Source organism: Lithobates pipiens, unplaced genomic scaffold (genome assembly GCF_037356315.1).
Source record: "Lithobates pipiens isolate NorthernLeopardFrog02 unplaced genomic scaffold, aLitPip1_a1.2 Scaffold_30, whole genome shotgun sequence".
NCBI classification, from domain to species: Eukaryota; Metazoa; Chordata; class Amphibia; order Anura; family Ranidae; genus Lithobates; species Lithobates pipiens.
In genome coordinates this window covers 78,929,826-78,953,735 of record NW_027507791.1, presented here as the reverse complement: position 1 = coordinate 78,953,735, position 23,910 = coordinate 78,929,826, and the positions used below count along the sequence as shown (strand labels likewise).

At 46.0% G+C, this 23,910-nt stretch overlaps 1 protein-coding gene across 2 annotated transcripts in view; it reads right to left on the bottom strand.

Moving 5' to 3' along the window:
- The window catches only part of JAG2 (jagged canonical Notch ligand 2), a 121,403-nt gene extending 97,749 nt beyond the window's left edge, over window positions 1–23,654 (bottom strand). Inside the window, exons 1-2 of one of the 2 annotated variants that reach the window (XM_077464485.1) lie at window positions 23,421–23,654; window positions 21,897–22,220 (exon numbers count right to left, since the gene is read on the bottom strand). In XM_077464485.1, coding sequence (XP_077320611.1) covers window positions 21,897–22,220; window positions 23,421–23,654 — 558 coding nt within the window. The remainder of the gene's footprint in view (window positions 1–21,896; window positions 22,221–23,420) is intronic. The other variant, XM_077464486.1, reaches the window with a different exon arrangement.
- Between the last annotated feature and the right edge of the window lie 256 nt (window positions 23,655–23,910).

Here is a 23,910-nt window from a genome sequence, read left to right as displayed (position 1 = left end):
GATTGTCCACTTGCCACGTCACTTGCCACATCACCTGCCACGTCACTTGCCACGAGATGTGGATTGTCCACTTTCCACGTCATCTGCCATGCCACCTGCCACAAGCTGTGGATTGTCCACTTGCCACGTCACCAGCCACATCACCTGCCACAAGTTGTGGATTGTCTACTTGCTGCGTCACTTGCCACATCACCTGCCACGTCACTTGCCACGTCACCTGCCACAAGTTGTGGATTGTTCACTTGCCACGTCACCTGCCACGTCACCTGCCACAAGTTGTGGATTGTCTACTTGCCGCGTCACTTGCCACATCACCTGCCACGTCACTTGCCACGTCACCTGCCACAAGTTGTGGATTGTTCACTTGCCACGTCACCTGCCACAAGTTGTGGATTGTCCACTTGCCACGTCACTTGCCACAAGCTGTGGATTGTCCACTTGCCACATCACTTGCCACGTCACCTGCCACGTCACTTGCCACGTCACCTGCCACGTCACCTGCCACAAGTTTTGGATTGTCCACTTGCCACGTCACTTGCCACGTCAGCTGCCACGTCACTTGCCACGAGATGTGGATTGTCCACTTTCCACGTCATCTGCCATGCCACCTGCCACAAGCTGTGGATTGTCCACTTGACACGTCACCAGCCACATCACCTGCCACAAGTTGTGGATTGTCCACTTGCCACGTGACTTGCCACATCACCTGCCACGTCACTTGCCACATCACCTGCCACAAGTTGTGGATTGTCTACTTGCCGCGTCACTTGCCACTTCACCTGCCACGTCACCTGCCACAAGTTGTGGATTGTCCACTTGGCACGTCACTTGCCACAAGCTGTGGATTGTCCACTTGCCACATCACTTGCCACGTCACCTGCCACGTCACTTGCCACGTCACCTGCCACAAGTTTTGGATTGTCCACTTGCCACGTCAGCTGCCACGTCACTTGCCACATCACCTGCCACGTCACCTGCCACAAGTTGTGGATTGTCCACTTGCCACGTCACTTGCCACATCACCTGCCACGTCACTTGCCACGAGATGTGGATTGTCCACTTGCCATGTCACTTGCCACGTCACCTGCCACGTCACTTGCCACGTCAGCTGCCACGTCACTTGCCACAAGATGTGGATTGTCCACTTGTCACATCACCTGCCACATCACTTGCCACATCACCTGCCACAAGTTGTGGATTGTCCACTTGCCACGTCACTTGCCACATCACCTGCCACGTCACTTGCCACAAGATGTGGATTGTCCACTTTCCACGTCACCTGCCATGCCATCTGCCACAAGTTGTGGATTGTCCACTTACCACGTCACCAGCCACATCACCTGCCACAAGTTGTGGATTGTCCACTTGCCACACCACTTTCCACGTCACCTGCCACGTCACCTGCCACAAGATGTGGATTGTCCACTTGCCACGTCACCAGCCACATCACCTGCCACACGTTGTGGATTGTCCACTTGCCACGTCCCTTGCCACGTCCCCTGCCACATCACCTGCCACAAGTGGATTGTCCACTTGCCACATCACTTGCCACATCACCTGCCACAAGTTGTGGATTGTCCACTTGCCACGTCACCAGCCACATCACCTGCCACAAGTTGTGGATTGTCCACTTGCCACGTCACTTGCCACAAGTTGTGGATTGTCCACTTGCCACGTCACCTGCCACAAGTTTTGGATTGTCCACTTGCCACGTCAGCTGCCACGTCACTTGCCACATCACCTGCCACAAGTTGTGGATTGTCCACTTGCCACGTCACTTGCCACATCACCTGCCACGTCACTTGCCACGAGATGTGGATTGTCCACTTGCCATGTCACTTGCCACGTCACCTGCCACGTCACTTGCCACGTCAGCTGCCACGTCACTTGCCACAAGATGTGGATTGTCCACTTGTCACATCACCTGCCACATCACCTGCCACAAGTTGTGGATTGTCCACTTGCCACATCACCTGCCACGTCACCTGCCACAAATTGTGGATTGTCCACTTGCCACGTCACTTGCCACATCACCTGCCACGTCACTTGCCACGAGATGTGGATTGTCCACTTTCCACGTCATCTGCCATGCCACCTGCCACAAGCTGTGGATTGTCCACTTGCCACGTCACCAGCCACATCACCTGCCACAAGTTGTGGATTGTCTACTTGCTGCGTCACTTGCCACATCACCTGCCACGTCACTTGCCACGTCACCTGCCACAAGTTGTGGATTGTTCACTTGCCACGTCACCTGCCACGTCACCTGCCACAAGTTGTGGATTGTCTACTTGCCGCGTCACTTGCCACATCACCTGCCACGTCACTTGCCACGTCACCTGCCACAAGTTGTGGATTGTTCACTTGCCACGTCACCTGCCACAAGTTGTGGATTGTCCACTTGCCACGTCACTTGCCACAAGCTGTGGATTGTCCACTTGCCACATCACTTGCCACGTCACCTGCCACGTCACTTGCCACGTCACCTGCCACGTCACCTGCCACAAGTTTTGGATTGTCCACTTGCCACGTCACTTGCCACGTCAGCTGCCACGTCACTTGCCACGAGATGTGGATTGTCCACTTTCCACGTCATCTGCCATGCCACCTGCCACAAGCTGTGGATTGTCCACTTGACACGTCACCAGCCACATCACCTGCCACAAGTTGTGGATTGTCCACTTGCCACGTGACTTGCCACATCACCTGCCACGTCACTTGCCACATCACCTGCCACAAGTTGTGGATTGTCTACTTGCCGCGTCACTTGCCACTTCACCTGCCACGTCACCTGCCACAAGTTGTGGATTGTCCACTTGGCACGTCACTTGCCACAAGCTGTGGATTGTCCACTTGCCACATCACTTGCCACGTCACCTGCCACGTCACTTGCCACGTCACCTGCCACAAGTTTTGGATTGTCCACTTGCCACGTCAGCTGCCACGTCACTTGCCACATCACCTGCCACGTCACCTGCCACAAGTTGTGGATTGTCCACTTGCCACGTCACTTGCCACATCACCTGCCACGTCACTTGCCACGAGATGTGGATTGTCCACTTGCCATGTCACTTGCCACGTCACCTGCCACGTCACTTGCCACGTCAGCTGCCACGTCACTTGCCACAAGATGTGGATTGTCCACTTGTCACATCACCTGCCACATCACTTGCCACATCACCTGCCACAAGTTGTGGATTGTCCACTTGCCACGTCACTTGCCACATCACCTGCCACGTCACTTGCCACAAGATGTGGATTGTCCACTTTCCACGTCACCTGCCATGCCATCTGCCACAAGTTGTGGATTGTCCACTTACCACGTCACCAGCCACATCACCTGCCACAAGTTGTGGATTGTCCACTTGCCACACCACTTTCCACGTCACCTGCCACGTCACCTGCCACAAGATGTGGATTGTCCACTTGCCACGTCACCAGCCACATCACCTGCCACACGTTGTGGATTGTCCACTTGCCACGTCCCTTGCCACGTCCCCTGCCACATCACCTGCCACAAGTGGATTGTCCACTTGCCACATCACTTGCCACATCACCTGCCACAAGTTGTGGATTGTCCACTTGCCACGTCACCAGCCACATCACCTGCCACAAGTTGTGGATTGTCCACTTGCCACGTCCCTTGCCACGTCCCCTGCCACGTCACCTGCCACAAGTGGATTGTCCACTTGCCACATCACTTGCCACGTCACCTGCCACAAGATGTGGATTGTCCACTTGCCACGTCACCAGCCACATCACCTGCCACAAGTTGTGGATTGTCCACTTGCCACGTCCCTTGCCACGTCCCCTGCCACGTCACCTGCCACAAGTGGATTGTCCACTTGCCACATCACTTGCCACATCACCTGCCACAAGTTGTGGATTGTCCACTTGCCACGTCACCTGACACAAGTTGTGGATTGTCCACTCGCCACGTCACTTGCCACATCCCCTGCCACAAGTGGATTGTCCACTTGCCACATCACTTGCCCCATCACCTGCCACAAGTTGTGGATTGTCCACTTGCCACGTCACCTGACACAAGTTGTGGATTGTCCACTCGCCACGTCACTTGCCACATCACCTTCCACAAGTGGATTGTCCACTTGCCACGTCACTTGCCACGTCCCCTGCCACAAGTGGATTGTCCACTTGCCACGTCACTTGCCACGTCAGCTGCCACGTCACTTGCCACGAGATGTGGATTGTCCACTTTCCACGTCATCTGCCATGCCACCTGCCACAAGCTGTGGATTGTCCACTTGACACGTCACCAGCCACATCACCTGCCACAAGCTGTGGATTGTCCACTTGACACGTCACCAGCCACATCACCTGCCACAAGTTGTGGATTGTCCACTTGCCACGTGACTTGCCACATCACCTGCCACGTCACTTGCCACATCACCTGCCACAAGTTGTGGATTGTCTACTTGCCGCGTCACTTGCCACTTCACCTGCCACGTCACCTGCCACAAGTTGTGGATTGTCCACTTGCCACGTCACTTGCCACAAGCTGTGGATTGTCCACTTGCCACATCACTTGCCACGTCACCTGCCACGTCACTTGCCACGTCACCTGCCACAAGTTTTGGATTGTCCACTTGCCACGTCAGCTGCCACGTCACTTGCCACATCACCTGCCACGTCACCTGCCACAAGTTGTGGATTGTCCACTTGCCACGTCACTTGCCACATCACCTGCCACGTCACCTGCCACGAGATGTGGATTGTCCACTTGCCATGTCACTTGCCACGTCACCTGCCACGTCACTTGCCACGTCAGCTGCCACGTCAGCTGCCACGTCAGCTGCCACGTCAGCTGCCACGTCACTTGCCACAAGATGTGGATTGTCCACTTGTCACATCACCTGCCACATCACTTGCCACATCACCTGCCACAAGTTGTGGATTGTCCACTTGCCACGTCACTTGCCACATCACCTGCCACGTCACTTGCCACAAGATGTGGATTGTCCACTTTCCACGTCACCTGCCATGCCATCTGCCACAAGTTGTGGATTGTCCACTTACCACGTCACCAGCCACATCACCTGCCACAAGTTGTGGATTGTCCACTTGCCACACCACTTTCCACGTCACCTGCCACGTCACCTGCCACAAGATGTGGATTGTCCACTTGCCACGTCACCAGCCACATCACCTGCCACAAGTTGTGGATTGTCCACTTGCCACGTCCCTTGCCACGTCCCCTGCCACATCACCTGCCACAAGTGGATTGTCCACTTGCCACATCACTTGCCACATCACCTGCCACAAGTTGTGGATTGTCCACTTGCCACGTCACCAGCCACATCACCTGCCACAAGTTGTGGATTGTCCACTTGCCACGTCCCTTGCCACGTCCCCTGCCACGTCACCTGCCACAAGTGGATTGTCCACTTGCCACATCACTTGCCACGTCACCTGCCACAAGATGTGGATTGTCCACTTGCCACGTCACCAGCCACATCACCTGCCACAAGTTGTGGATTGTCCACTTGCCACGTCCCTTGCCACGTCCCCTGCCACGTCACCTGCCACAAGTGGATTGTCCACTTGCCACATCACTTGCCACATCACCTGCCACAAGTTGTGGATTGTCCACTTGCCACGTCACCTGACACAAGTTGTGGATTGTCCACTCGCCACGTCACTTGCCACATCCCCTGCCACAAGTGGATTGTCCACTTGCCACATCACTTGCCCCATCACCTGCCACAAGTTGTGGATTGTCCACTTGCCACGTCACCTGACACAAGTTGTGGATTGTCCACTCGCCACGTCACTTGCCACATCACCTTCCACAAGTGGATTGTCCACTTGCCACGTCACTTGCCACGTCCCCTGCCACAAGTGGATTGTCCACTTGCCACGTCACCTGCCACAAGTTATGGATTGTCCACTTGCCACGTCACATGCCAGTCACCTGCCACAAGTTGTTGATTTTCCACTTGCCACGTCACCTGCCAAGTCACTTGCCGCGTCACCTGCCAGGTCACTTGCCGCGTCACCTGCCACAAGTTGTCTATTGTCCACTTGCCACGTCACATGCCAGTCACCTGCCACAAGTTGTTGATTTTCCACTTGCCACGTCACCTGCCAAGTCACTTGCCGCGTCACCTGCCAGGTCACTTGCCACGTCACCTGCCACAAGTTGTCTATTGTCCACTTTCCACGTCACTTGCCACTTCACCTGCCACGTCACTTGCCACAAGTTGTGGATTGTCCACTTGCCACATCACTTGCCACCTGCCATGTCACTTGCCACAAGTTGTGGATTGTCCACTTGCCACGTCACTTGCCACAAGTTGTGGATTGTCCACTTGCAATTGCAATTGTTTAAAATATTTTTCTAATGGTTTTTCATCATTTTTGAGATTTTTAATGTAAAAAAAAGGTCACCTTTAAAAACGCATATAAACGCAAACGCGGCTAAAGGCGGTAGCGGCGTTTTGCCGCGTTTTACCGCGTTTTGCGTCTGAAACGCAGAAATTTTTGTTTCTGAACGCATTTTTTTGCTTCTGGAAAAACGAGATTAAACGCAACTGCATATAAACGGAAAAAAACGAGACTGTGTGCATGGACACATAGGATAACATTGAATGAGTTCAGGTGCAGTTGAAAAAACTGTCCAACTGCATCTGAACGCGCGTTTAACTGCGTCTCGTGTGCATGAGGCTTTAAGACACAACAGAAGAGGAAATCTCTAATGGAATTTCCCCTCTTAGTTTTTACTAGAGCTGAACAATTCAGGATAAAACAAGAATCCCAATTTTTTTTTTTTTTGCTTAGAATAAAGATCACGATTCTCAACGTAACATTTTCCACATTATACAAAAAAATTGAGCTAACTTTACTGTTTAGTTTTTTTTCTTAATTCATTGAAGTGTATTTTTGCACAGAGCAGGTAAGTATAGACATTTTTGTATTTTTTTATTTTTTTTTTATTTTTTTTTAAATGACCTTTCACAACCTCTTAAAACACAAATAAAAACAAATCTGCTATAAAATTAAAGGCTTTAGTTCACTTTTTTCCTGTACAGCGTTCCCATATCCCAATACAGTAATAGTGTAGCTCTATCCCGGGAAGGTCAAAGGAATTCACATATCTTAGACCATCACTGCCCTGCCCTCCCCTTGTCCAATCAGAGAATGCTTTGCATTGATTAAACAAAATACAAAGTTTTCTCTGAATGGCTCCTCTGCTGAGCGAGATCCTCTGGTCACTATGCAGCAGGGCACTGGCTTGGTGCAGGTCCTAAAAGCAAGAAATATTGTAGTGGTGGTGACTACAGTGATTGTCTAGTTCCACAAGATCGGTGCGGTAAAATATATCCTTATTTACATTGCTCTAAGCTGGAACAATGCAACTATGCAACATTTCCATGCCTGGAAGATGTGAACTTTTACCTTGTAAAGAAACCCATTAAAACAGAAAATGATAAGATAGCCATCCATATACACACACCACACTTTTTTCCCTAAATAAGTGATCTCTGTTCTGAGCAGCATAAGGAGGGAGAGGTGGAGGTGGAGAAACAGCAGGACAATCTCAAAGTGAAGTGTTGCAGTGTCAGCACAAGGCTAGTCTCCCAGCACAGCCAGAATTCACCAGGTATTTCACGCAAGGAATACAAAAGAACAGGATACTTTTTACACAAGTACATGGTACAGCAGACATTAGGAATTTGAAATTGTGGGGTAATATACTCTTTAATTTGTCAAGACAAAGCAAGCAAAAGCATATTTTACAAATACTTTAAAGTGGTTCTAAAGGAGTAATTACTTTTTTACCTTCATGCATAAAAAAGGTAAAAACCTTCTCCCAATGGACCCTCTGGATAACAGGAAGTGGGTTAAACGGTGGCCAGCGCCATCTGCCAAGGAAAGTGGCATTGTGTTTAGCACTTCTGCCTTGCAGCACTAGAGTTCCCAGTTGGAATCCAAGTCAGGACACGATCTACGTGAATAGTAGGTTTGCATATTCTCCCGGTGCTTATGAGGGTTTCCTCTGGGTATTCGTTTCCTCCCACACTATGATAGGTATGTATGCGCGTGCGAGATAGGGACATTTAAAAAAAAAAAAAAAAAAGAAGTTTAGTAACCCTTTAAACCAGGAGTCTCAATCTGGTGGCCCTCCAGGTGTTGCTGAACTACAAGTCCCATCATGCCTCTGCTTGTGGGTGTCATGCTTGTGACTGTCAAGCCTTGCAATGCTTCATGGGACTTGTAGTTCTGCAACAGCTGGAGGGCCGCCCATTTGAGACCCCTGCTTTAAACACACATCATACTTGCCTCCGCTGCTTAAAATCAAGCCTTTCCACTCAATTTAAATCGTGATTTCAAGCTACTTTTCCACTAGTGCAACTTGGGACTGCAAAGCCGCATGACAAGTCGTACCCCATGATTTCCAAAGAATACCAGTCATATCTGTGCAACTTGAAGTCACAGCGACTTCAAAGTAGTAGCCCCCGCGCTACTTTGGTCCCACTGTGATGCGCCATGAGGTCCACAGACCTCAAGAATACACAGGCATGGCTTTAAGCCGCAGCAAAAAAAAAAAAAAAAAATTGCACGACCTTCAGGTCGCAATAGTGGAAACCAAGGCTAAATTGACTCAATTTAAATCAAATCCAACCTGGAAAAGGCCAATTCACACCAGCTGCTGTGCTTGAAACACCACAGAGGTGATGCGCCAATCTCAGACGTCCAACGCAGTCTTACCACATATGGTGTAAATATACCCACAAACTTTGCCTCTGTGCAAGAGCTTCCTGTAATAAAGACCTGTCACTACTGCGCTCTCTCCGTGTGCAGGGTGACTAGTCTGGTCTCCGCCCCCTAATGTAGTTTTAAGCAGGCAGAGAGGCTGGGTCCCTCCCACAGCTCAATGATGTCGCTGCTACTTTTACAAGGTAACAACTAGGTTCATATAGGCATTGGGTGTACACAGAGTGGATTCATCTTTGTGGCTGAGGAATATTGTATATTTAAATGAAGTACAGTGAAAGGAAAAAAAATAAAAAATATATAAAAAAAAATAAAAATAAAAAAACACGCCACAACATTTATACAACCCTAATGATGCAAATATTCACTGCATAGGACTTTACAATGAGCTTTACGGACCACGTTACCACAATTTATAGGGACAATCTATACATGGGTAGAACAGTTCATATACTTTTCAAATGGATTATAATGAAAAGTACAGTATAAACCATCAGCCAATGCAAATCAATGAAATCTTGCTTAAACTCCTAATGCATGAGCCATGTGCCTGCTGGTAAGTACGGATATGCCACAGACGTGCAGCAAGAGAAGCCTTTCCTTTTAATTATATGTACTGCGCACATCATTAGCTCATGGAGCTACTGGGAACTGAGTGGGTTCAAAGCACTGCTGCCATAATAACATCACCTTAAATGTGAACACCGAAGATGTGAAATATAATCAGTCCTGGGAACGCTTTACAATATGACCAGAAGACCCTTTAAGGCTTATTTATTCTAGAATTTCCATACAGGAACTGCTTTACCTGCCAAAGGATTTGTGGATTTGCAATTCTGCATAGGTAGTTTTCTGGTAAAGGTGAAAAAACCCTTCAAGCCATACAAGAGGCAAGGGTCATTTTTGGAAAAGCAGACACTTTAAATGGGATCTCCATTAAAAACTATTTTGCCAAATAGGTCAAGTCATCATTACATTCTGACCAATGTGAATAGAAAAAAAAATATAATATATAATATACAATATAATATATAATATATATCCTTGTGCTAATAAACAAATTGCATATATAAAAAAGATCCAATTATAAAACCCAACTAATTCATGCCAAAAAATATCAAGTCCCACAAGCCATATGCATGACCATGTGGCGTACAGCCCTGTACATACATTTTCTGATACGGATTCTGGGCAGGCTTGAGAAAGAAAGCGCCCCCCCCCCCAAACATGCCACCTCCTTGCCCCTATCTGCAAGCCTTCTCCACGAGGACAATATATGACCACAGAGGTTGAATCTGATATTCCCACCTGAGTTTGCGCAAAGTCATAAAAAAAAAAAACCTGGCGCCTAACTTTTTTCGCTGGCGCCTAGATTCAAAGCACATTTGTCAAGCCCTGCTCTTTGGACAGCCCAGCCATGTAAGCGTGCTGACCAATGCAAAGCGCATCTCTGACTTCTTTCTTCTGGGACATCTTAATCAAAGAAGAAGCACTTCGTATCGGTCAGCGCAGTCATGCCAACCAACGAGTGCTTGTCAAAGTAAGCATTTTGATGAACACCCAATCTGAGCCGGCCTAAGGAACATTACATTGGCAGCGCGGGACATCGCAGCCACTATGTGCAGGGTGGACAGAGCACAGTTCACTTTTTTTCATGAAAATTTGAAATGAAAACTTATTTAAAAAGTCCTAGCCAATGTAATATTACACAAGAGCGACTTAAAACAAATATCAAATAATTTCAGCTGTAACTTCTCTCGTGCCATGGAGAACAATTGTCATCCATATGCTGCTGGCAGTTTTTTTTTTTCTCAGCGTTTGGGTTTTTTTTTTTTTTTTTTTAAACGCTGACATCTATCCTGTTGCTTAGCAACCTGACAATTCAATCTTTGAGGAAGTAACCTGGAAGGAGCGAGTTGGCACACCCCTTTCTTCAATGTCAACAAGTGACAATCTGATAGAAGCTTCAGCTGGTGACATGAAAGGAGTGGGGGGGAGAGTAGTTGTGATCACGCTGTTAAAGAGTGAACCAGATTTTTCTCTCCCCCCCAATATTATATATCAGTCCTCCTAACAGGAAAGTCCTATAACCCTTTCTACCAGCATGACAACCAATCAGCGCACCAAGCTGTCCCACCCTCCCCAGCTGTAGCATTACATTTATGTGTCCAACAAGCAAAAAAAAAAAAAACCCTGTAGTAAACGCGCGTTGGATATTACGCTACACACCAGATGGACCAAATCTGAATAAAATATCATACAAGATGTGGATCCACATAGGATACATTTGTTTTGATTACCAAAGGAAATGCACCAAAAATAGAGATATTAAAAATAGATTTTGAACAGTAGTTGGTCACAGATGGCATAAAATAAAATAAAATAAAAAAATAAATAAATAAAAAAAAAAAAAAAAGGTCCTGCTTTTCAATTTAAGAAAAAATAAATCCAATACAGAAACACGCAAATTATCGATTTTCGATTTATTATAATGGCCGCGGTGGAGATTTTTTGAAGTCTGCAGTTAAAACCCGACTATCTTATCCCAGGTGAAACTTGAACAGATGTTTCGTTTCTGAAGCTTCTGTCCACAGGGCACATAATTGGTTACTTATTGCCGGTTGCTAGGGAACCACGTACTCAGGGCTTTAAGCTTCAAGTCAAATCTTATACTGAATGACAGTTGACACAGACGCAATAGAGCATTTGCCCGACTCCACTGATACAGCCAGATGAAGGGACGATCATCAATAGACACACATTCAAGTCCTTGGGCTGACCCCGATCGGGGAAGAATTGACCGTCTGTCCCCGGAGACAAGCCACCAGCTACAGCATTCTCCTTCTCCACTGGTCCAAATATGTAGACCGATCACTTGATCCATAGCTAGTTTTGCAGCCACATCATGCATTTATCTTCTGCTATCATTTAAAGTTGAACACCAGAAAGACAAAAAATACTCCCTTGAAGTGGCTCTGTCGCTGCAAGGATGCAAATATAAACTAAAAACAATACTTTTAGCTTTGGATACAGCGGAGAGGGATTAGAATCCCTGTCAGGTGTTTACAGTCATCTGTACCCTCCCAGTAAAGCTGGCCATAGACTGTTCAAATATCCTGTCTATAAATGGGACCGGATGAGTGTACCCAAGTTGATCGATCAATTAAAAAGGTACAACCAGTAGATGGGATTTTTCTACATACAGTTGCTGCCAGCAGTTATAGTCACTAGTGGTAATCCTTGCATTCTGCTGGCTGGGAATGCTCTCTATGCCCCCTACTGGCAGAATACAATAGGGCATCAGGAGGCACGATGACTTGATGGGGGGAAAAAAATCAAGAGATTCTTTCCTTCCACCCGTGGAAGGACAGAAAATCTTTTCTGTGGCCATCTATTCTGTTTACCATGATCACCGAGAGCGATAGTACAACTGGTCAGACGCAACCATGAATGTGTTGTGGGGGGGGGGGGGGGGGGACAGCCGATCAACGTGGGTACTGTTGTGGGTTTGGTAAAATGAAGACCACATATTCCTTTCAAATGGACTGTTGATGTACCATAAGCTGTATTTTAACAGGAAAGCATAATTTTGTTTTAAGCCAGCACACCACGAGGCACATAACCTGGAATTCATTAAAGGCCCCTTTCACATTGGGGCAGCGTCAGCGGTATTTGCGGAGGTAGTCAGACGCTTTTAAAGTGGAAGTAAACCCATCGATTTAAACAGTAAAAAAAAAAAAAGGCATGCTGGGAATGCTAACTGCACATTGGCTGTGCTCTCAGCCAAACTATCAAACCATCCAATGGCTGGTGTCATAACGAATCACATGTGCAGCACCATAGCAGTTGAAGATTAAACAGAAGCAAAGATGGCAGCTTCCTTGGCTGAAAACGATAGGGGAGTTTACTTCCACTTTAACCCCTGCTAGTGGCCGAAAAGGGTTAAAACCACCCGCAAAGCGCTACTGCAGTGGTGTGGCCACGCTGACCCACTGATTTCAATGGGCCGGAGCGGTATACACACACACCACTCCAAAGACGCTGCTAGCAGGACTTCAGCGTCCTGCCAGCGCACCGCTCCACTGTGAAGGCCCTCAGGGCTTTCACACTGGAGAGACAGAAGCGGCTCTTTCAGGGCGCTTTGCGGTCACCATTTTTAGTGCTGTAGCAACTGCAAAGCACCCCAGTGTGAAAGGGGACTGAGTGTTGTAGACCCTCAAATCTTACATCCAAGCAACAAACGCCGCAACTTGCACTCAATTCATGTACCTGCCGAAGAGGCAATATTGTACCAAATTCACCTTATTCAGCCCTGGTTCACATTGATGCTACTTTAAAATCACGCTACTTCACTTGAAGCAGCGCACTTTCAAAGTAGCAAGGTCATGGACAGGTGTCTACTGAATTCGCACCTGAAATCTGCAAAAGTAGTGCAGGAACTACTTTTGCAAATCGGTGCAGCACCACAAAATTGGAACAGTGCCATTGCCATTAACAAATGAAAACACAAGCGCAACATGCATTTTTACTTGATTGCACCAGTTTACAAAACACGTGTTCACAAAAAGTGACTGTAGGTTTAGATGTACTCTTGCCTGCATGATAGTTACATGTGCAACATACTTATTAACCGCCATTTTTACAATCACCAATTTGGTGCATCGTGCCAAAATGTAAAAGTATCGCACTGAAGCAAAACCTTTATTTGTTGCACATGTCGGAAATTGCAAGAAAAGCGTTAGTGCGTTGTTCTTGTAGCCTTGAACAATACAGTCTGGGTAGAGTGACCACATTTCCAAACTGCCATTCAGGGCCAACCCCCCTCCCCCCCCCCCCCCCCCATTTCATTTCCAAAAAAATACTCTTGCGCTGTAGTGAATCACAGCACAGTGATTAGACACAAATTATAATTTCTCCAATCACAAGCAGGGGGTGGAGATTGTGCGCCTCCAGACATTCCCGGCCAGGACAAGTACTGCGGTCACGTGTTGGCTTTTTTGGGGGAAGCAGATTGGCTCGGGGGTGGCAGTGTCTGTTTCATTCCGGGACACTATTGTCCTGGAATATAAGTACCGGGACAGACCTGCAAAATTCAGGACTGTCCCGGGCAATCTGGGACGTGTGGTCACCCCAAGTCTGGGGTGCTTTTCAATGACTGATCCCAATGCACATAGACACGTGCGCAGAACCATGTGCCAACCCCTGGTGTCCTTGTGGAAAGGTCTATTAGTGCTGCTGGTCATTCATCTGTACACTGTGGGAACTGCACTTTCTAATGGCTGATGAGGAGTAACAGGGAAAGGATGTACATTTACTGAAGCCTACCAAAAGTTTATATGTGGGGGGAGGCAGCCATGCTGGATATTCACATTCTTCTGCATCTCCATGACGGCCAAGACTTGTATGGACCCCAGAGAGTACCATAGTCTTTGTCCAAGATCCAGAGGATTTTGTCAAAGAGCTTTGATATAAACACTCCTGTGACGCGCAAACCTCTAAAAGTAATGGAGTGCTTTTAAAAATGCTAGTCACCTGGCTATTGTGTTGATCCATATTTATTACAGGCACTTTTATAGCGCCAGCCATAGAACTGGAACAAGTTTGTATTCTGACCTACAGAGATCCTTATCCAGTAGGCCAGTGACTGAAAGGAAAGAAGACATAGTATGGCATGATAGCCAGGTAACTTGCATTTTCAGAAAGGACAGCATTGACACCCTTAGGAGAAAAAATAAAAATTAAAAATAACTTTTACACATCTATAGGGAGATGGATATATTTTCTCAGAATAGTGGTGCTAGATAATTTGTATGGAATTTGGTAAGCAGTAAAATAGATCCCCTGCAGCCAGTAACGAAAGGCCCTCTAATAATGGACCACCCACAACAAAATTTCCCCCCTAGCAACAATAGATCTCTCTCAGGAACAACTGACCCCCCCAGCAATAGAAGACACACTCCTAGCAAGGCATCGCTGGGGGTGTCGGGACTGCGCTCCCGCTGAAGTATAATACATATTTAAACGTCTGCTGAAAAAAAAAAAATTCTATATATACATACATTATATACACACACACACAGCTGAGCCACAGTTTTACTGCCCACCTAAACTAAGAACTGCAGCCAAAATTATTGTATTTGGCAGCTGTACTGCAAGCGAAAGGAGCAGTGCCACAATCACATGCAGTTGCCGTGTTGCAGGTCACCATTTTCAAGGTTAAAGTAGGTAGTGGAGGCAATGATGTCACCATCTCCCTTCCTGTCAAAATTCCCCCTAAAGTGATCCCCGTGGAACACTTTTCAGAGGGGTAGCAGTAGAGTTCCACATTGTTCAGTAGCAATGCCATTCACTTAGAACCAGACTCCACAATTGCTACACACAGGCATTCCGTCGGTCTATAACCCATGATCAGATGGATCAAAAATGGACTAACATATGTTGCATCTGTTTACATCCCAGTCCGTTTGGGTTCGTTGGATTGAAGTTTGTGTCCAGTCCTGCGTTTAGTATCTGAATGGCTATGGGTGGATAAGGGCGAACGCATGTATATTTACAAGCAGCGCCCCCATAAGGATTACATGGTCTGTCTCCCCTCCATGATATGCGTCACATGTGACATCCATTTCCGCTCTGATCCGACTTAGCAGGGGGGGATCAGTCTGGGATCGTCTGGTGAGATGGGACAGAGGGCGCCCAGAGATCAGGAAGAGGTGTCAGAAGAAATTGCAGGAAAGACATTTCTAAGCAAAAGACTAGATTTTTAATTAAAAAAATTATATATATATATATATATATATATATATATATATATATTTTTTTTTTTTCTTACACACATTAATTTTTATTTTTTTTAAACACATCCCTATATATGCGCACTTAAAGGAAACCCGATAGCTTTCTTTACGAGCGTTGCATGCTTTATGCCCTCAATCCACAGATTTAAGCACGTTCATAAAAAAAAAAAAAAAAATATGCAGAAATGACCCAGCAAGCCTGGCCTAAAGCTACACAAGTCCACCCAGTGACACACCGACATAAATTAAACATATCAAATGCAGCAACAGATTCTTGACAAGGTTCCCATTTCATAAAATGGCTTCAGGAGTGTCAATCCCGGAGTGTAAGCAGAGCCAATGTTACATGAAATGAAGACATTTCATCAACACTTGGGAGTAAATTTAGAGCGGAGGATTTCTGGAAAGGGGGACAAGTCAAGAGATCACATGTGATCTGCGCTGGACGACACCTGTCTCCGTCAAAGAGGAGGGGGGGGGGGGGGGAGTAAAGGAGGGGGCACTGCTGGGGGAGGGGAGCAGACCAGTTACATGAGCCATTGGTGAGACCTGTGTGTTTAATACGCTTTAATCTCACACACAACCCACACCACTGACATGCCTCAGACTCACACACGGATTGGGTTTCTGACAGAGGAGAACTGGAGACCGGTCGTTCTTTAGAAAAAAAAGACAGTAATGGGACAGATGACTGCATGGAATGGCATTACTGCAGTCTTACAACCCCCCCTCCCCCCCCCCCCATAAAATAAAAATAAACTGAATATAGAAAAAAAACACACGTTTGCTTATTTGCATTTTTTTTTTTTTTTTAAATATACCTTTTTATGAACGTGCTTGAATCTTTGGATAGAGAGCATAAAGCACACTGCTACTAAAGAAAGCCATCAGATTTCCTTAATACCTGTAAGTGCACATATATAGGTGTACATGTTAAAGTGTGTAAAAATATACACACACACATACATACACATACATACATACACATACATATATATATATATATATATATATATATATATATATATATATATATATATATGTGTGTGTGTGTGTGTGTGTGTGTGTGTGTGTGTGTGTGTGTGTGTGTGTGTGTGTGTGTGTGTGTGTGTGTGTGTGTGTGTGTGTGTGTGTGTGTGTGTGTACACACACATACACCCCAGCCATAACATTATGACCACTGATCTGTAAAGTGAACATTGATTATCTCATTACAATGGCATCTGAAAGTGGGTGAAGCTATACCAGGTAGCAAGAGAACAAAAAAATAAATAGACAAGTTTCAGGATTTCAGCGACTTTTGTCAAAGACCAGATTGTAAGGACTAGATGACTGGGTCAGAGCAACTCCAAAACTGCAACTCTTATGGTGTGTTCCCAGTCTTCAGTTGTCAGGACCAACCAAAGGTGGACAAAGACAAACCGCGCAATGGGGTCATGGGCGGCCAAGGCTCATTGATGCCTGTGGGTAGAAAAGACCGGCCTGTTTAGTTCGATCTGATAGAAGAGCTACTGCAGCTCAAATTGCTGAAAAAAAAAAAAAAAAAAAAATGAATGCTGGTTCCCACAGAGAGTTGGCAGAACACACAGTGCATCACAGTGTGTTGTGTATGGGGCTGCAAGCCACAGACTGGTCAAGATGCGCATGCGGACCCGTGTCAACAGCAAAAAGCACCTACAATGGACACGCAAGCATCAAAAATGGATCATGGAGCAATAGAAGAAAGTGGCCTGCTGTAATGAATACAAGAATTGTTAGACAAACAATGATTTTGAGGTGTTAATTGGCCTCCATATTCTCCAGATCTCAATTTCAATCACACATCTGTGGGATGTGCTGGAACAACAAGTCGATCCATGGAGGCCCCACCTCACAACTTACAGGACTTAAATGACCCCCTACTGATGGCTTTGGTGCCAGATACCACAGCGTACCTTCATCTAGTGGAGTCCATGCCTAGGCGGGTTATGGCAGTTGGTCATATTGTTACGGCCGATTGGTGTACATATATTAACACCCCTCTTTTGAAAAGTTCTACCAAGTAAACAAACCACAGAATCCAATTTTTTAGAGGCACATTCACACTGGCAGCCTGTGGTGGAGAAACTAGCCCCTTACATATGCACAGATATATATCCTGTATGGCCGGCACGATTCACGTGTAACGTGCGATTATGAACTGACTAGCCGTGGCCAACTGTCTGGTTTGTATGTGGTCATAGCACAGAGTACCGCTGCATCCAGATACAGCGCTTAACCGCCTATCCATCCCATTTGAATGAGGCTTAAGGCGTCAGTGAACGCGTTTCCCTTGACAACAGAAAAGACTCATTCTATACATTTACAGATATAAACATGCACCAGCTGAAGCAAACATAAGGCTGCTGCCCACGGCAACTAAATTACTTTTTGCAATAAATGGCCACATCTAAAGTGCTGCCACCAATCAAAACGCAGGTTGTCCTGGTCCAAGATCAGCAAATTGAATGCTTTTTGGTTGCTATGGGTTACTGCATATTAGATTAGCATTAGTTATTAAATATGGGCAATTGATGAAGATATAACCAGATTGGCTGCTCAGGATTCGTTGCTTATGACAGAAGCTTTATGTTTACACCAGTTGTCATAAATTAAACCAATAAGAGACCCGTTGCCCATAGCAACCATATTGCTGATACATTTAATGCACACAACCTTGCATACTTACGGCCTATACACACACCAGGGGTTCAAAATGAAGGCAAACAACTAGAGATGTTGCCTATAGCAACCAAATACCCCAACTGTTCTGAATAAAAACAAGGACTAGTTTCCAAGGAGAAAAAAAACAAACAAAAAAAAAAAAAAAGTTGCCCATAGCAACCATTGCGCACATATTATAGGAGGTGAAACCAGTTCATTTTTGTCACCATTAACAACTTAATTTGCCATGTTTTTATAGAACAAATCAACTCAATCTACAGCAACCTCAGCACTTTGGCTGTGATAAAACTACACATCTGATCATGCCTCAGAGTCATAGCTGTGGCTGTAAGCCTTTAAATGCCTCATGGGACTTGTAGTGCCACAATAGGTGGAGCGCCATGGTTGTCTACCCTGATGACAAAGCAATTCAGTCAGAGAAGTGCTTTAGTACCTGGCCTTGCCAGACTAGCGAACCAAGCATGTATTTCCACTGACGTTATCTGCATGAAGTTTGCATAATTCCCATGTGTGGGCGTCCTTCCTCTAACCATACTGACCCGGCTATTGACCACAGAGCCAATAGACAGAGATAATTTAGCATGAAGTTTGTGAATACCAGGGGGACACTATACAACCAAGTATACTTTTGGGGGGGGGGGGGGGGGTAATGCCTAGGCCTTGTTCACACCTTCACATTTTACCACATGCATCAGATAGTAAAACAGATGCGTCATAGTAACATGTAATCCAGTGAGGCCATTTTGAAAAGTGAGGCATGTGTTGAGTTTATAACAAGCCATGAAAATCCACGTATAATGTGTTTCAATGTATTTTCATGCAATGTCAGTCCCTGGAAGAAGATCCCTTCAAAGTCCCTTGTCACCTCTTCCCATGCTCGCCTCCAGGACTTCTCCAGAGCCCCTCCCATCCTCAAACTCCCTACCCTAATCTGCCCAGCTATCTCCTATCTGTCCCCTTTCAGACGATCCCTGAAAACTCCTCTTCACCCCCCACTTAACTATACATTTATTTTCTTCATCAGCCCATCTCCCTCGGTTATTGCATCTCTCTTGGCCCTCCCTCTTAGGCAGGCCACAGTTCGAATCTTAGCCAGTACAGCACAAAACAGCCCAGATTCAAACAATTAATGGGCAAGCTAAATGTATTAAGTTGATCAAATCGATCAACTTTGTACAACCAGCTTGCCCGTTTCGGATTTCTTCTGAATATCGCAATAGGCTACTAAAGAGGCTAGCAATAATCACAGTCTTCTCACGGCAGGGATGGCTTCCTTGCCCGCTCCTGCCAGGAGCATACAATGGCTTGGCAGTAGGGATGAGCTCTGGCGGGTTCATACACTCCACGTGCAGAACCCGCCAGGAAGTCGGCGCAGGGCTGCGCTAATCACAGGCAGTGAGACATTTCCCGATCTCTGCAGCCGCACATCGGGGAAATGTCTCATTGCCTGTGATTAGTGCTGCACCGACTTCCTGGCGGGCTCTGCACGTGCAGTGCGCAAACACGCCAGAGCTCATCCTTACTCGGCAGGAGGGATTCTCCGTCAGTGCCGTCTGTGTTGATGGGGAAATCGTGCACATTTCTTTCCAGCAACCCGTGGCTGCAGGAAAGAAATTTGCACTGTCTATGGCCAGCCTTAGACCCCCATACACACTATTAGATTTTCTGCAGATTTTTGTCTTCAGATTTACCAAAACCATATAATATGAGGTCAAACCTTAAGAGTTGCAATTTGTATGCAATCAGGCAGGTCCTTGCACTACATGGTTTTGGTAAATTTGAAAAAAAAAAAAAAAAATCTAATAGTGTGTATGGGGCCTTAGACTTAGTCACTAAGATGTAATGAGCAGGGCCCTACTGTATTAAATTGTATTGTTTGCCCGTATTTTGTAAAGCACTGCATAAAACTGTTGGCGCTCTATAAATCCTGTATATAATAATCACAATAATAATAATAATAATCACAACAATAAATATGAGCACAGTACTAATAATAATCACAATACTAATAAAAAAAGTCCACAATAAAGATGTCACTGCACAAAATCAATCCCTATTGCCAAACCAAAAGTGCATGACAATATGCATTAACACATAAGACGTAAAATTAAACGTGCTATAATGAATGTTAAAAATGCACAAAAAAAAAAAAATTAAAAAAAAGCCAAAAGTGGACAAAGATGTGACCCTAAGGCCTCATTGACACCTGTGAGCCAAGTTAGATACAGTTCAATGGAAATGCACCTAAAAGCACAGACAAGAACCAGCCCTTAAAATTAAACCAGTCTCTGTTTATTGTATATACACAATCACCCAAACAGACAGCAAATAAATAAACCCCACACTATTTGACAATCCTTTATAAATATAAAACATGTAAATATTTGCCCCTCGCCTCCTTTCTGTATCCTAAACCAGATCTCCCAAAGCAATCAAATCACAGTTCGGTGCAGAGTTTTGTTGATAGCGACGACAGTTAGCCGACCCATGGCATGCTTTCCGCAAATGGCTCTGCTTCACACACGCCCCTGAACTTGGAAAGCGGCCTGCTTCAAAAACTTAATCTACGAAGTGTGCTTCAACACATACACGTCATGCGCTCGTGTCGCAATCGCCTCATCCTCCCCTCCTCGTTTCAAAGCCTTATGCTGGCGACGAGCCAACTGCGCAACACACCCCCAAGGTGACAATGCATTCCCTGGAGGAGTCTATCCAGCACAGAGCCAGCCTCTCGCTCTCTCTCTGCAGGCTGCATTCTCCGTCTTCAGTTCCCCCAGGTATAAAACACATTCACCCAACCTACAGCCCAGCCTCACCCCACCAATCAAGCCTTCAGCACAAATGCATTTATCTGAGGCTTCCAAAATGAATAGAAGAGAGTTAGAAGTCGCTTAAGGTGCTGAACGTAAACTAAAAATCAATCCCTGGACTTCAGCGGCTTAAGGACTGCTGCACCTTCGACGGCTCACTGATCATTTCTGCTTTATAAAAAAGTGTAAAAAATATAAATATATATATATATATATATATATATATATATATATATATATATATATATATATATATATATATATTATAGCCAGCATCTAAACTAGCAACCTTTCCTAACAATTCAGCGTGTACACTCCGTGCTGCTCCCTTTGCACATTCTAATCTTCAAACCGGTGTTACAAGACACCCAGGTGCTTGGTATCCATGCAAACTCAGGTGAATTGTAGGCAAGCAATTTCTTTGCAGAGAAGGTTAATCACCGGTGTGCGCTGAACAAAGAAAAAAAAAAAATATCCACACAACTTTTTCACTGGGAAGGGGGTAGAAAGTGACAGTTTTTGATAAAAAAAAAAAAAAAAAAAAAAACACCCAACACTACACACAAAGCTGATACAGGCTTCAACACAAAGGAGGACCAACGGCTACAACCTGCCAGCCAGTCAGTCCAAGAACTAACCCAAGATCAATTCCAGGCAAATCCATCAATCACAATTCAGCCTCTAAAAAAAAAGTCAGATTTTGTTTCCTTTACCTTGAGCTAGACTGCAAAATTCTAAACCATTCGACACCAGAGGGAAGATGACCATCCTGTCCTCTATAGACGTTACAGAACACAAACCTTGCAAGGAAATCGGAATAGGAGATCTAGATGTATAAAAAGGTCCTACTCACCGGCCATGCAAACTGGAAAGGGATAATAATCCTGCCATTCTCTCCAGGGTTTTTCCCCAGCTGGTTAAATTTGTTGCTCAAATAGATAATATTCCCACCGAGCACCGAAGTCAGTCCAGAACCGTAGCTGCATGGTCCCGTGGGGGTGATCTTGGCCTGGAACTCCTTGAGGCACACTCGGAGATAGGTGTCACATTCATCCTTGGTGCAGTCCTGGTTGTGGGCGCTCTTCAGGTCGTCGCAGCATTCCCCGCTCAACAATTCTCCATTGACATTCTTCAGTGAGTTCAGCTGCAGCTCGAAATAGCCCGTGGACTGGGAAGCCTAAATATAACACATCAAATGGAAGCACACATCACTACGGAGCCCTGGGAGCTGCTCCGGGAACGCGTTTACACGTCGCCCCCATGGAGCGGGACAAATACACATTAATTGCAACCTATCAATGGCAGGCTGCGACCCTCCGTCGCCCATGATGACCCCCACCACCACCTTTGCAGCACTCTATTCCTATACTGCATGAAATAGCACCAGGCGCCCTAGAGAGTTGAGCACCCTGGATTAACAATGTGCCTTTATTATACCATAATTTTATATATATATATATATATATATATATATATATATATATATATATATATATATATATATATATATATATATATATATATATATATATATATATATATATATACATATACACACACACAAAACTAATTGTCCTTTATAATCCAAGAAGAAGAAATCTTAAAATCCACCAGCTTGATGGAGCAGCAAAGACTTTATCCAATTTGGATTTTTTTTTTTGCATAGGTATACATTGCAATCAGATAACGTCTGGATCTGGGTGGTCATACAGATCAGGAATACAGAGGATCCTGGGCAGCATGCAAACATATGCAGGAGGGACTGGGCACAGGACTTTAAAGAGCTCAGCACTCCCAACGTATACATTCCATAGGGCTCTGCTGCCCGTCATATAGTTCTAGAGCTGATCTGCTGCAAGAGATTACATAGAAGGCAGATCAGCATTAGTAGATAGGTATAGCAAAGCAATAATAAATTAAAAAAAAAATTAAAGTGATTTTATTTATATATGTGATTTTGCTTGAGATGTAACCTCTTATGCAATGCAAGTGCTGCTGCAAGCATGAAAAATATATTATACAAGGACTTTTCCTATAAAATTTTAATGGAAAAAAAAAAAAATTCTATAACTATACAAAAAAATAAAAAAAAAATGTAATAGGGTTCTAGCTCTGATGACAGATCTAGCCTCCTATGCAATCGGTGCACAGCGCAGTCTGCAGGCATGAGAGACCTAAAGAATAAATATCAGATATAAAGAAATATAAAATGTTCTATAAATAAATGTTATAAATAGATCTTCGCATTAGGTGCCCCGATCCCCTCCATGGAAACTTCTTGCTCCCCCATAGTGATCGCCCCCCTGCTATTGATGAGGGGTCCCCCCTGCCCTGGTAGCGGGGTGCTTGGAGGAGGAGGGTGGGGGGTCCGCCTTACCTGCAGCCAGAAAGTTAGGAGGAGGAAGCCCACCGCTGTCAGGTGTCCGCCGCCCCCGGCTCTATGGTGCATGGCCGGCGGGCTCAGGGGAGAGGCGGCCGGCGGGCGGCCATGGAGTGAAGGCATCGGGCGGTCTAGCAGCAGCGCACAGACATGGGATGGATCGTCAGGGCAGCTCCCCAGCCGTCTCCGCACATCGCTCTCCCAGCTCTCCCAGCACAGGCAAACCAACATGTGAGCCGCCAGACTGACAGCCCACCTAGCCACTCGCGGGCGCCGCTGCGTCATTCATATTCATGAGGGGGCGGGGAAGGAAGAGAGGGGCGGGCTAGGCCGGGCAGGGTGGCTGCAGGTGGTGAGTGTGAGCGGAGGAGACGCCGGCTGTGCGGGGAGAGCGGAGAGCGATCGTTATGGAGACCGGACACCGTCCGCTCCGTACAGCCCACCTACCTGAGGCTCAGGAGCTCTGTACACTCATCACCATCTATAT